Source organism: Aquarana catesbeiana, linkage group LG09 (assembly GCF_042186555.1).
Source record: "Aquarana catesbeiana isolate 2022-GZ linkage group LG09, ASM4218655v1, whole genome shotgun sequence".
NCBI lineage: Eukaryota > Metazoa > Chordata > Amphibia > Anura > Ranidae > Aquarana > Aquarana catesbeiana.
This window is the reverse complement of record NC_133332.1, coordinates 226977397-226991846: the sequence shown is the minus strand read 5'-3', so window position 1 is coordinate 226991846 and position 14450 is coordinate 226977397. Positions and strand designations below refer to the sequence as shown.

Here is a 14450-nt window from a genome sequence, read left to right as displayed (position 1 = left end):
CGCCAGTTCTTTGCACCAGGATGGTGATTCATCTATACAGTTGTATCAATGAGGGTATCAGATATGGCTTTTATGGTCTTTATGTAATGTTTGCACGTGTATATTATTGATACTTTGTAATAAAATGTTTACTTTTATACTATCGGTTTGATCTGTCTTTTAACGACCCCAAGGGGTTCCTCACCGTACCTTCAGGTACCAGGTGTTTTTTCTATGTTTGGGACAAGAAGTAAAGACAAACAGAAAGCAATAAAGGATATGGGAGACTGTAATCCTTTTTCAGTCTACGAAAAAAGAAAGCTTCTGTTGGAGTTGTGTTTTAAACCCGCTCAGTAGATGATACTCTCAAATGATGCTTGATGTGGGACACAATATGGTTGCATTTGAGCCATATTTGCCAGAAGGCACTGTGCCCAGGGTGGTAAGGTATGAAAAGCTACACCAAAAGCCACAGATGTTAAAGGGGAAATTGTGGACTTGCTGACCTTGATATGGGAAAGGCTGTCCACAATTTATTTGTGTTGACTGGAAGAGATCACCCTGCCATATTATTATACAGTATTTTAAATTAAAGCTACTCATTTTGGAGAACATGGCTTTAATTTTCATCCTACCATCTTGTATTTGCTTAGCCTTCCAGCTAAGCCTCTTCAGTGCCAATATTTAAGGCTCTGTATCTAAGTGTGTTCCTTGGTTTTAGCACCACTCTCTCTATGCCTAATGCACCCCCACTCACATTAAGGGAGATGCACATTAAAAACTAAAGGACTGAAATAAATCTAGATGCAATGCATTACATAAAAATCAAACTATAGGCAAGCTTAGTGTCCTTTCAAACTTTAGCACCTCCGGATTTGTTTTCTGGCTTCATATAACTTGCTGCATAGAATTGCATTTTTAACTGAAAGATCCCTTTAAATATGGAAGTAGTAGAGTAATAAGATTACATGACATAATATGTAGGCATTACATGTAGCTGAAGTTCTTTGCTGCTGTGGATGTTGACTTCCAGAGAAAGATCTGCGTCACTCTGATCCATGGACTCATACTGTGGAATGTCAACGCTCTGACTCCTGACCTCCTGCAGGGGAGGAGCTTCAGCTGGAGGCAAAGCTTCCAGTTTGCTAGTCCTGGAATGCGTGGTGGGTGGGGTCTGCAGAGACTGGATGGTGAAGGTGGAATACAGGCCGGATCGCATATACTCATTTCGGCTGGTCTTGGGGCTGCTCCTCGCCATCTTAGGGACGTATGGGGAGCTGTCTCCAGGCTTGAGTGATTGGACCAGTTCATTCACAGAATCCCTACTTTTTCCATCATCCTTGGAGGCCTCTCCACAGGGATCCGGATAACACACAAACTTGTACACAAACTTTTGCCCACTGACTTTCTTGATAATGTTCTGAAGAATAAACAAAACAGTTAAAAACCAATGTCAGTAGTTGTTAAGTGAAGCATTCAAAGGCCTTTACAAAAGTAGGGACCTTTCAAACAGTTACAAATGTTGTTGCTCAGTCAGATCAAAAAAGTTATTTATTTGTAATGTTTTAGCTAAATTCCGCTTAATATTAATATTTTCTGGGTTGTTGGCAAATAGAAGTATTGACTAGCTTCTGTTCCCTCTCGGAGACTCAAGTGAAGATATCTCCCCACCAGAATTCTTATTCCGATGAATGGCCACATAAATCTTTAGACCAAATGATGGTGTCACACTTCTCACATTAATGAGACATAATGTACTGTAGACTAAAAAACTGCAAAAGCCAACCACCTGCATCATGGCCTTGATGGTGGAGAGACCCAAACAACTAAAAGTAAATCCCAACAGTGGATTCTCTGAAAGGTTTATTAAGCCAGAAGGTGATCACCCACCAGTTTTCACCTTAGACCAAATTATACCTTTTGGGTGGGAATCACAGTGGACTTAATGTATTAAAATGTTAGCACAGTGAGCTGGGGCTGATGATAAATTCTGAAAAAAACAAACAGTTTTTGTTAAAGCCCGACTCCAGGATATTAGCAACTTCCCCTACCATCCCGTCCTTCCTCCACCTCTAACTAACCACTGGTAGAAAAAAACATACCCAAATGCCCATTATACTTACCTAAAACCACACGTGATGATCCTTTAATTCATTTTTTGTTTCCTTCCTGGTCCTTTTACAGGTATCCACATCACTATCTGCATGATGTGAACACCTCCTTTTGGTGGAGGCAACACAACCAACGACCAGGTCCTGTCTCATAGGCTCCAAAGGCAGGAGAACTCACAGGGATGGTGAGGGGACCAAGATGATAACGAGTGGGAAAAAATGTCTGGTCCCCAGGTCAGCACATTAACTTGGCTCATTGGGGAAACTACAACTTTGATCCATAACACTGTGGAATGGTCTATGAAGGGATGTTTGGAATCAAGACTGAGGTGTAAGTTGCCTAGAGTTGGACTTTAAAGGATAAGTTCACCTTTGTGAACATGTTACACCCATATTTAGGGTGTAACATGTCCAACATCTGCCTGTTCTCCCCCTGATCTCCCCCCCCTTTCCTGTGACAGCAGGTCAGGGATCTTCTCCCTGCTCCCGCCACCATAATTCCCCCGCATCCGCCCACACAGGCGCGTCATTCATTCACAGAGTTCTATGAATTAATAAACTACAAGTAACGACGCTGTTTTTAAACTACTTTTATGTAAGTGCAATTTCTATTTTGAATAAATTGGATATACAGTATTACACTATTGGGCATTTTTACTTCATATGTGCCGCTGAGCTTGGGCCTGACTGGCCAGGACGCGTCCACGCTGCCCCGGATAGGAGCCTGTGGGTGTCATATCCCATTTGTCTACCATGTGAGGATGTCTGGTAAGCTGAATATCCCCTAGGATTCGTTGGTGTGTTCTTAACCTTTTTACACGTTGAGTTGTGTGACACTTTGCCTGTTCAAATTTGTTATTTGGTAAGCAGCCCGTGCATGCGATGTGCTGTCTGTCAATGTTTTTGCCTTTCCCTTTTTTTCACGCTCATATTGTTTTTTTGGGTGATTTAATATAGTTCATTATTGCCTGATTTCTACTTGAGATTGGGCGTTGCACCTATTTCACGTTTTTTGCATGATTGCATGATACTCATTCACCATCCATGGTTGCTGTGACAACTTTGGATGATATATGATACTCATGATTTATTTCTTTGAGTGTTGTACCAATTTTTTTTTCATTTTTTTCACTTTTTGAGTCTTTAATTATCAGTATTACGCTATGTTTGTGCTATATATTTTTTGGATTTAAACCTTGACGGACTGGACATATGAGACGGATGTGATCATCTTGACTCGGCTGGATCATCATTTTAAAGGCCCAGGCTGGGTTTAAGCCACCCGCTCTTATTTGGCTTACATCTGGTAAGCGCAGTATTTTGGTGTTTCCAGTTCCATTGCCGTTTTTCATCTACCACATTGGATGAAATCTTATGTTATTTGCATTTAACAATTCCACTCACCTCATTTTATGTGGACATTCATATGGGACTGCACGGACTATATTAAGACTTTTTATTTATTATTTTAGCGCGGTTTTTGTCTATTACAAGTAACGGCAGCCTTTGCAGCTGATGGCTTGTAGTTCTCAATTAACTACATGGGCGCTGGTGAGCATCCTCGTAGTTCATTGAATCATCCTGGACTGAAGTAATTGCCTGCCAGAATCAGAGGTATGGGCAGACAGCTACACACACAGTCAGTAAAGCATTGCACCAGCGATCAGCAGATCGAAGGTGCAGTGTCAGACTCCTAAAAAAAATTATAATAAATGCACATTTTTTAACCTGCATAAAAATGTACATTTATTTATTTATTTTTTTTTAAAGGTGAACTTATCCTTTAACTGCACTTTGCCTTGATGCATAACTATTTTCATCTGTAGTATTTGCATACATGTATCTTTAGTTTTTTTATAGCCCTGACTATATGATGTGTACAGACCTATTTTTAGCTGCAGCAGGTGTTCAGAGAGAAGCTGGGTATACATTAGTACATTTTTGATTTGTACGAAAATTCTCAGTACATTCGACGGCTTGATGAATCTCGTTCGAAAATAGTTCAAACTTTTTTTTTGTTTTTAACATTTGATTCTGGAGTGACTGGACTTTGCTGAACAAAGTCCACATACACTGTTAGAAATTCATTCCTTTGAGAAAAATTTCCCATCCTGCCCATTTTCTCACCACTGGCGTTGAAAACAAATGCCCATATGACCCCACCTGCTTAAAAGTGCTTTGTGCATCTTAACCACTTTTACTGCTATAGGGTGGCAGCTGTGCGCAGGATCATGTGTATATACGCAATCCTGCACTTCCGCCTGCAGAGGGTGCGTGCCAGTGGCACGCAGCTTCTGCTGTGTTTATTCACAGAAGAAGCCAATCTGCAGGTGGAGGGAACTCGATGTCCACTGGCACCCGCCGATGGTCGGGCAGAAACTCAGAACGGAGCTCTGTCTATGTAAACAAGACATAGTTCTGTTCTTACAGGGGGGGAAGGGATGGATTCTGTGCTCCTGCAAAGCAAGCACTCAAATCCATCTCTTCCCCTAGTAAAAGAAGCACACATAGTAAACACAAACACTGGTTAGGCACACATTTAACCTTTTGATCACCCTAGATCAGGGGTCTCAAACTGGCGGCTCTCCAGCTGTTGCGAAACTACAAGTCCCATCATGCCTCTGCCTGTGGGAGTCATGCTTGAAACTGTCAGCCTTGCAATCCCTCATGGGACTTGTAGTTTCGCAACAGCTGGAGGGCCGCCAGTTTGAGACCCCTGATCTAGATGTTTAACCCCTTCCCAGACAGTTAATGACAGTAACTGTGCATATTTTTAGCACTGATCACTGTAATAGTGCCACTGGTTACCACAAAGTGACAAAAGTGTCAGTTAGTGACAAAAGTGTCTGATTGGTCGCCGCAATATCGCAGTCCTGCTAAAAGTCACTGATCGTCGCCATTACTAGCATAAAAAAATACAAATTCCAGTATATATACCATAGTTTGTAGACGCTATATTGTTCTCATAAACCAATCAATATACACTTTTTGGGATTTTTTTACCAAAAACATGTAGCAGATTCCATACTGGTCTAAATTTATGAAGTAATTTGATTTTTTAAATTTTTTTATTGGATATGTTTTATAGCAGAAAGTAAAAAGTATTTTCAAAATTGTCGGTCTTTTTTTGTTTATAGCGCAAAAAGAATAAAAAAACGCAGTGGTGATCGAATACCACCAAAAGAAAGCTCTATTTGTGGGAAAAAATGACACAAATGTTATTTGGGCACAGCGTTGCATGACCGCGCAGTTGTCAGTTAAAATAACTGACTGCCATATCGCAAAAAGTGGCCTGGTCAGGAAGGGGGGGGGGGTGAATCTTCTGAAGGTCAAGTGGTTAAAGTGGACCTTTAATTCAGGGGCTGCCATTTCTGAGTATATGTTCCATTAGCCCTGTTATACAGTATGGTTAATTCACAGGCCAGCTGTTGGATGAGAAGGTCTAAAAGGGTGGGCACTAAATAATATGCACCTCTAAACTCAGGGTCAGGCTTGATTGGTTGTGTTGTGCCAGCTGACTATTTACAGATAGCCACCAGCTAATCCTAGGATGGTGAAACTGAGCGAATATGTCCTCAGTCATGTCAGAGTCTAAGCAATGACTCTCGCTGAAGTCATATTGAGATATAACCCCCACCATCCTCTCCAAGGCAGAGAGGTGCACAGAGACCAATACAACCCTGAACACTAGATGATGGGTACTTCTGCCACTAGCTGTAATACCAATGGTCTTCTTGTTAAACATCTGCTCTGAAGGACAACAGGTTCAGAAATAAGAGAGAAAATGCTTGGGAACAAAGCTAACTATCTTTAAAGAACACAGCCTGACAGAATACAGTTGGGAGTAGGAAGAGCAGAAGGTGATGAATCACAAGTAACAGTGCCATGTTCCTTGGAACCTTTTTCTATTTCACATGACAATGTATCATTTTGAACTTGTTTTGGATAGAGTGGGGAAGGGCAGCAGGGATACACCTCTGCTATGCTTTGATTTCCCTTGTATCTCTAGAGCAGCCATTCTCAACCAGGGTTCCATGGAGCCCTAGGGTTCCTCCAGAGGTGGCTAGGGGTTCCTTGAGCTGTGGCTGATTTACCACCTATTTGATGGTGCCTACATAGTTTTGAGCCAATGCCACTTGGAGGAGCCAGTGGTATGACACCAATGATATTTATAGTTCTCTGTAAGGGGGCCATTCTTACCACCACTGTAAAAAAGGGCATTCTTCTCACTGACCACCAAAATAAGGGGCATTGTTCCCACTGACCCCCGATTAATGGGTTTAATCAGGGGTTCCCCGAGACCTGAAAACTACTTTAAGGGTTCCCCTGGGGTAAAATGGTCGAGTAAGCCTGCTCTAGAGCAAGGGTGGGCAACTGCGGCCCTCCAGCTGTTGCTGAACTACAAGTCCCATCATTCCTCTGGAAGTAACTGTCAGTCTTTCCATCATGCCTCTGGGAGTCATGCTTGTAACTGTCAGTCTTAGAATGCCCATTGGATGTGTAGTTCCACAACAGCTGGTTGCCCTCCCCTACTCTAGAGACTCCCCCTTCATGTCCCAAAAAAGAGTAAATTAAAGGAAATCTCCCCAGAGTGAGGGTAAAATGTCAGTTTTGAAAGATCCTGGAACAGGTGGTGTCCCCTTTGTTAATACTGTTCCAGTCTGCAAAGATGAGAATTCTTTTTGTGGACATTATGATAGTGCTGCATCATGTCATGGTGTAGGAAAGGATTTGGTGTCACCAAGGGTTCTCATCCATGCAGGCTGAGAGTCTCTAAAGTGTTTGTCTTATTAGGAGTAAACCAACCTTTCATTTTGATCCAAGATTGGATCCCAATGTATTTGTAGAACATTGGAAGGGATGAAGCCTCCAGCCCTGAGTGTATGCTTTGATAGTGACTAACATCTGCAGATTGTGCACGTATGTTCAGGCCATTTGGTATGGCAGCTGAGTAGCATTCAGGGCTCCATCCTCCCAAGGAGACTGTTAAGCTGCCAGGGAGCAGCTAGCACATGGACACACTAGGGGTGTATGTCTGTCTGCATTGACCAGACTGCCACCTTTAGGTACAGTTGCTGCAGAGCAGCATATGGACACTCAGATCTGCTGTTAGAAATCACAAGGCAGTGTACAGCCTACCTGACAGGAGGACCTAGATTCATCAGTACCTTTCTCTGAAGCCTCACAGATGAAAGAATAGGAAGCACTCAGAGGCTCCCTATTCTTTCACCAAATGAATCCTAGTAAACACAGTTTATTATGCTTCAGTGATGAATGGACACAGAAGTGATCAGTACCAATCACTCACTGTGTTCATTCAGGAAAGGAAGGAGCCAGTAAATATGATTTAATAACCAGCCCCTTTCCCCGCTCTCCATCTAGTAATGACCCCCGTGCACCCTCAGCAAGAGAGGAGAGGAGGGAAGCAGCAGGGGAAAGGGCCACACAGGAAGGCCCAGACAGCAGGTGTAAGGGAGCACACAGGGGATACCCGACAGCAGGGGAGGAGGTCACGCAGATACAAGAACCGATCCCCCTGCAGCGCAGCTGGAGGGAGAAAGGGGTGTAGAAGCCAACAGTGCTGCAGGGGGAGGCACAAGACGATTGGTGTCAACAATAAGGCAGTACAGCTGGCCCTCCTGTACTGGGCCCGGGCCCCATCAATTTAAAAGGGGGGCACAGGCCCAGTACAGGAGGGCCAGCTGTACTGCCTTATCAGCGGCCCTGTGGACACTGTTGTGTTTCTTGAGAGGCTGCGTTCTAATAGCCTGAAAGCCAGTGCAGCCCCAGCTGGGCTGCTTTATAGCCAAGAGGCTGTTTTTTTACTTTGATTACTGTATGATTTTGTAACCCCTGTGTAGGAATCCTGCTGTTAGCAGCTTTCTCAATTATTTAAACGCTTTAAGAGTTGACTGTGTCCTTAACACCTTCCCGACCAGCCGCCGCAGTTATACTGCGGCAGGTTGGCACTGCTGTGCGAGCCGTCGTAGCTGTACGTCAGCTCTTTAAGACGATGTAGCAGGCGTGTGCGCAGAGTGTCCCCGGAGCCGATGCGCGTGCCAGGCGGGCACGATGACCGCCGGGCACCCGCGAACGTTCGTGACAGAGCGAGAACCGGGATCTGTGTGTGTAAACACACAAATCCCGGTTCTGTCAGGGGAGAGGAGACAGATCGTGTGTTCCTATCAAATAGGAACAACGATCCCTCTCCTCCTGTAGTCAGCCACATTCCCCCCACAGTTAGAAACACACCTAGGGAACACATTTAACCCCTTGATTGCCCCCTAGTGTTAACCCCTTCCCTGCCAGTGACATTTATACAGTAATCAGTGGCTATGTATAGCACTGATTGCTGTATAAACGTCACTGGTCCCAAAACAGTGTCAAAAGTGTCCGATTTGTCCGCTGCAATGTCTCAGTCCTGATAAAAATCGCAGATTGCTGCCATTACTAGTAAAAAAAAAAAAAAAAAAAAAGCCATAAATTATCCTATTTTGTAGATGCTATAACTTTTGCGCAAACCAATCAATATACGCTTATTGCGATTTTTTTTTTTACCAAAAATATGTAGAAGAATACATTTTGGCCTAATCTGATGGAGAAATTTGTTTTTTTTTGTTTTTTTAATTTTGGGATACCGTATATACTCGAGTATAAGTCGAGTTTTTCAGCAAATTTTTTTGTGCTGAAAGTGCCCCCCTCGAGTTATACTCGAGTCAAGCACTTTTCTGCAGCAAAAAATTTCATTTTCCGAACTGATTTTGGGGCCCCGTATCTCAGGGCCACTTGGTGCTATAAACCCCAAATTTGGTGTGCAAACCCAGTGGAACCGGTACCATAACATATCTAAAGATGGAGTTCCTAGCACCAAGTGGCCCTGAGATACGGGGCCCAAAAGCCGGTTCAGAAAATGTCATTCTCTGCTACAGAAAAGTGCTTGACATTTTCTGAACCGATTTTTGGGGCCCTGTATCTCGGGGCCACTTGGTGCTAGAATCCCCAGCTTTGGATATTTTATGGTGCTAGTTCCACTGGGTTTGCACACCAAATTTGGGGTTCTTAGCACTAAGTGGCCCCAAGATACAGGACCCCAAATTCAGTCAACTGTGTCAATCTGCAGCAATGTCATTTTGGGACCCTTTGGGTTCAGAGACCCCAAATTTTGGCTGTAGCTAGGGGACATCTAGTAACCCTTAACTACAGAGTTTGAAGTTCAGGGGACCTATGGCTGCAAATGGGCACAGTGAGGCTGCAAATGAGCATTGTTGACCCTCTTTTCCACTTACAGTAACTGTGCATTTCTCACCCTCGTCTTATACTCGGGTCAATAAGTTTTCCCATTTTTTTGTGGTAAATTAGGACCTCGACTTATACTCGGAACGACTTATACTCGAGTATATACGGTATTTATTATAGCAAAAAGTACAAAATATTGTGTTTTTTTTAAAAATTGTCACTCTTCTTTAGTTTATAGCGCAAAAAATAAAAACCACAGAGGTGATCAAATACCACCAAAAGAAAGCTCTATTTGTGGGGAAAAAAGGCATACATTTTGTTTGTGTACAACGTCACACGACCGCGCAATTGTCAGTTAAAGCGACGCAGTGCCGTATCGCAAAAAAGGGCCTGGTCAGAAAGGGTGCAAATCCTTCCTGGGGCTGAAGTGGTTAAAGTCCTACTCTGGGCAAATAAAAAAACTATCTCTTGCACTGGGGCTGTGCCTGCGATGCAAGGGTTGATCGCTGATTTGTGCCTAAAAAGAGATTTACTTGCCTGATTCTCTGCTCCTCCCTGCATCTAGTCCAGTTCCTGCAGCATCTGCTCCCCCATGATGGTCTAGGGTCCTGACGTCATTAAGAATAGAGCAGGGTCTATAGCCCTGTAATGCACGTGAAGACGCCTAGGGAAAATCCACTACTGTATTATGTGAGAGTTCTGCTGGGAGAGCGGAGGATCAGGTAAGTAAAACTGTTTCTCCTCCACCCTAGACAAAATGAGCTATTAACCCTTGCAGTGCAACCGCAGCCCCACTGCGAAGGATCATTGTTTAATCGCCCGGAGTTGGGCTTTGAACCCTTGACACCTAATCTTCACAACATGTGTAGACCTATTTCTGTCCACCTAACAGCCTCCAATAGGAAAGGAAGTAAGGAGAAAATTTAAAAAACAGCAGTAGCGCTAGCTGCAGAATGGCACGTTAAAAATTGCGCGTTTTGCAGTGTCTTTGCTTTAGTGTTTTTTTGCGTTTTTTAGCAAAAGTATACTCCCACAAAATGTACAACAAAGATAGTCAGTGCTAAACATATATCCTACAGCTACTGGCAAAAAGGTTATATATATATATATATATATATATATATATATATAAAACCTTCGTGAAACGAATGTGCATTAAATTGCAGCGCTAAAAAATTCAATAAAAAGTCCAAAAAGTTCATAAACTGTGATTCTTAAAGTGCAAATGGTCTTCAAATCCTCCCACAATAGCTGAATGTCTCACTCACCAGACATCCTAGCTGCTCACTTAAAGTGGTTGTTAAGCCACTGAGTGTTCTTTATACCATCCCCTTTGTTATAGTAAATGATGTGCTCAGTGTATGTGGTTTTTAAAAAATAAGCGTTATAAAACCTTATTTTATAGCGGCACTCAAGTGACCGGCCGCCTCTCTCCTCTCTCAATCTGATAGCAAAGTGGGAGGGGCTGAGACTCCCCCACTGACTGCAGCCAGAAGGAGAGAGTCGGCCCGTCACGTAAGTGCCGAGCGGAGCTATGAAAAAGGTATATAGAGGCTTATTTTTAAAAAAACACATACACTGGGCACATCATTTACTATACAAGAGGGAATTGTAGAAAGAACACTTAGTTATGATAGAAGCAGGAGGGGAGGGCCGGGGAGCGGAATGAGCTGACAGGCAGGGAGGGAGGGGGGAGAGGACAGAGGGGAGCTGTGGATGATGGAGGCACATAAACTGACCACAGTGTCAGGGCTCAGCAGCAATGATAAACCGTGGTCACAGGGGGAGGGCAGAATCGGGCAGGATCAGCCAGGTATTTCAGGTAATAGAGGGGGCCAAATTACACAGCACAAGCACTGTCCTGTATAACATGCTTTAAAAGAACAGAATCCTTTTTTTTTAGGGTTACAAACACTAAGTGTAGCAATAACACATGTATCTATAACCTCCGGGATAACTGGAACGTTTTTATAGTCTTTAGAACTCTAGATATGGCATAAGAGGAAAGAAAGACTATATAGTGTAATTACCATATGTACTACAACCATGCATGCAGTGTCACTGACAAAATATCGTGAGACACATGAACACCAGTGAGAGCCGTCACCACACCAACCGCCACTGAGATCAATTATCACCGCCACCGAGACATCCAGCGTGGTGGCGCAGAGTGTCAAGCTAGACAAGCTTGACATGCTGCTGCACCACGCTGGATGTCTCAGTGGCGGCAATATATGATCTCTGTGACTTCTGCATTGCTGTTGGAAGGATCCCTGTGACACCTGTATTATGATTGGAAGGATCTCAGTGATGCCTGCATGGTTAATTCACAGTAGCCTTATTCTTGCCTAACATTTGGACAGCATATGTGATGGTGGGTGCGCACTTCATGTGGGTGGCGATTGGTGTGGTGACAGCTCTCACCGGTGATCACGTGTCTCACGCTGTTTTGTGAGTGACACTGCATGCACGGTTGTGGTACATATGGTCATTTCATACAGTATTACACTATATAGTCTTTTTTTCCTCCTATGTCATATCCAGAGTCCTAAAGATCATAAAGAGGTTCCAGATATCCTGGAGGTTATGGATACATTCGTTATTGCTGCACTTAAGTGCTGGTTCACACAGGGGCGACTTGTCAAGCGACATAGTCGCCTGACAAGTCGCCTCCCGTTCTGTACAATGGAACTGTTCTAATAGGAGCGACGCAAGTCGCTCCGACTTAGAAAAAGGTTCCTGTACTTCTTTTGGGGCGACTTGCATAGACTTCTATACAGAAGTCGTTTTGCAAGTCGCCGTGGAAGTCGTTTGCAGGTCGCCTCACTGAGGCGACCTGCAAGTCGTGCCGCCCCTGTGTGAACCGGGGCTAAGTGAGCAGCCAGGATTTCTGTTGAGTTAAACATTTGGCTATTTTGGGAGGATTTGAAGACCGTTTGCACTTTAAGAATCACAGTTTATGAACTTTTTCAACGCTGCAATTTTATACACATACTCCCACAAAAGCTTGAGGCTCAAAAACACTCATAAACACAGAATAGCCATGTTTTTCAACGTTAGAGCATTTTTACAAGCTAAAAAACTTCCCTTCAAATGCATAGGATAACATGCTGGGGAGTTTACTGGCTGTAGAAAAACAACGCCTGACGCACAAAACAGCAGCTGTAAAAACGTCCCAGTGTGCACAGGACCTAACAATGAACTTCAGGTTTACTAGTGTCCCTCATCTCTCCATGTGCTGTACCCTACCTTATCGTAGTAGTATCTCAAAGCTCGGCTTAGCTTGTCGTAGTTCATGTTGGTCTTGTTTTTCCGCAGGCCCCAGAGTCGCGCCACCTCCTCCGCATCCAAGAGTTTGAACTCGCCGTCATTGGAGGTCCAGGAGATGAGGTGTCGGTGGCTCTGCTCCTCCAGCAGCTGCAGGAGAAACTGCCAGAGCGTGCCGGAAGGGTCCATCTCTATGAGAGAGGAGACCATTAGTCCAAGGGCAACATACAGGACAGGGTGCAGGGAGGGAAACGCCAGAGTGACAATAGACATTAGAGATGTCAGATGCAATGAGACATGAAAATGAGATGGAGTAAAAGTGCACCTGTAGCATCAAACCAAATTCCTAACAAAGAAGAAGGCAAGCAGTGCTATTTTTTTTATTTATGGTAGTTGTAGACCTTATGCTCACAGACGTATGCACTGTGCAGGCATTTTATATGCCTAACATAAAATTCCCAGTACACAGGGAGCCCCAGTGCTGGTGTGTACAGCCTGCCATGCAATCTTAAATTGTGTAAATACTTATGCCGCGTACACACGGTCAGAATTTCCGACAGAAAAAGTCCGATGGGAGCTCTTGGTCGGATAATTCGACTGTGTGTATGCCCCATCAGACTTTTTCTGTTGGCATTTCCGATGGACTTAGATAGAGAACATGCTCTAAATGTTTCCGTTGGAAATGCCGACGGAGCTTGTCAGGCTGGCAAGTCCGACCATGTGTACGGGGCATTATGCTTCTGTGCTTTGGTGTGTGTTCAATGTATTTTCCCAACATGAACCTTACATACATGAGCGGGAATACATTGATGTGCAGAAGCATCACCGTTTACACCAAGGCCATGTACAGCCATTCACTTGTATGGCAGGCTCATAGGTGTGCACCCTAAAGCTCAAACATATGTGTATATAGGGTATGTGGAAAATAAATGTGGGTGGATCGCCAAAAAGCCAACGCACCACATCCCATATATTGGAACAAACTTAAAAACTGGGTATTGGGATTTTTTTGGTGCTTTACATCAAACAAAACTAAATTATATTAAAATTTCAATATTTCTTTCAACATCAATAAAAACACATATTTAGCTCCAATAAAAAAATATATTTGTACTCGGGGTTCATTTTATATCAGTCTTGCTTTATATAGTTATATTTTGAAGGCAAATCCCAACATGTTTCGCCCTTTAGGCGTCTTCAGGCGATATTTTGTCCGCATAACGTTCCCATGTAGATTATTATGCTACTTTCTCTCCACGGAAAGCTTTAGTAAAAGGGGAAAGATTCATATGATCTGAAGAGAAACCAGATTTCCATCAAAGTATAACTGTATAAAGTAAGGCCGATATAAAATGAACCCTAAGTGCAAATATATTTTTTATTGGGGCTATATATGTGTTTTTTTTATGCTGAAAATAAAGGTTAACAATTTAATATAATTTAGTGTCGTTTGATGTAAAGCACCAAAAAAAATCCCAATATCCAGTTTTCAAGTGTGTATATACAGTATATTGAGGTGTCAGCAGAGCAATGGATGGTGTCGGTAGGGCAGAGATTGGTGTCAGTAGAGCAGTGGACAGTGTCAGTAGTTTTTATTTTTATTATTTTTTACAGTTTTTTAGGAGCCCTTTTAGGGGGCTTTGGTCAAATATCAGCAGTCTAAACAGGGGGAATCTGCACCACACAGGGTGATTAGGGTGTGCCCAGGCACACCTGGCACAACCTGTGCGCACACCTATGGCACACTGTTTGGACCAGCTGCAGCTCCCTGGGTAAAGGAAGCATCTGAAGTTTAACAGTGGGCATATTACCTGCATGAGACCTTATCGTATTTTATAAGGGTGGTATTAAAGCCAC

At 43.3% G+C, this 14450-nt stretch overlaps 1 protein-coding gene and 1 non-coding gene across 5 annotated transcripts in view; both read right to left on the bottom strand.

Moving 5' to 3' along the window:
• ELK1 (ETS transcription factor ELK1) overlaps positions 1 to 14450 on the bottom strand; it is a 45783-nt gene that overhangs the window by 20328 nt on the left and 11005 nt on the right. For 3 of the 4 annotated variants that reach the window (XM_073599880.1, XM_073599881.1, XM_073599882.1), the window contains 2 exons: positions 12576 to 12784; positions 971 to 1399 (listed from right to left, as the gene is read on the bottom strand). In XM_073599880.1, the coding sequence (XP_073455981.1) occupies positions 971 to 1399; positions 12576 to 12782 (636 nt within the window). In that variant the 5' untranslated portion in view covers positions 12783 to 12784. Of the gene's footprint in view, positions 1 to 970; positions 1400 to 12575; positions 12802 to 14450 lie in introns of those variants that run through there. The other variant, XM_073599879.1, reaches the window with a different exon arrangement.
• On the bottom strand, positions 13797 to 13907 carry LOC141109120 (U5 spliceosomal RNA). Its single transcript, XR_012236136.1, has one exon. It is a non-coding gene; the product is annotated as a U5 spliceosomal RNA (small nuclear RNA).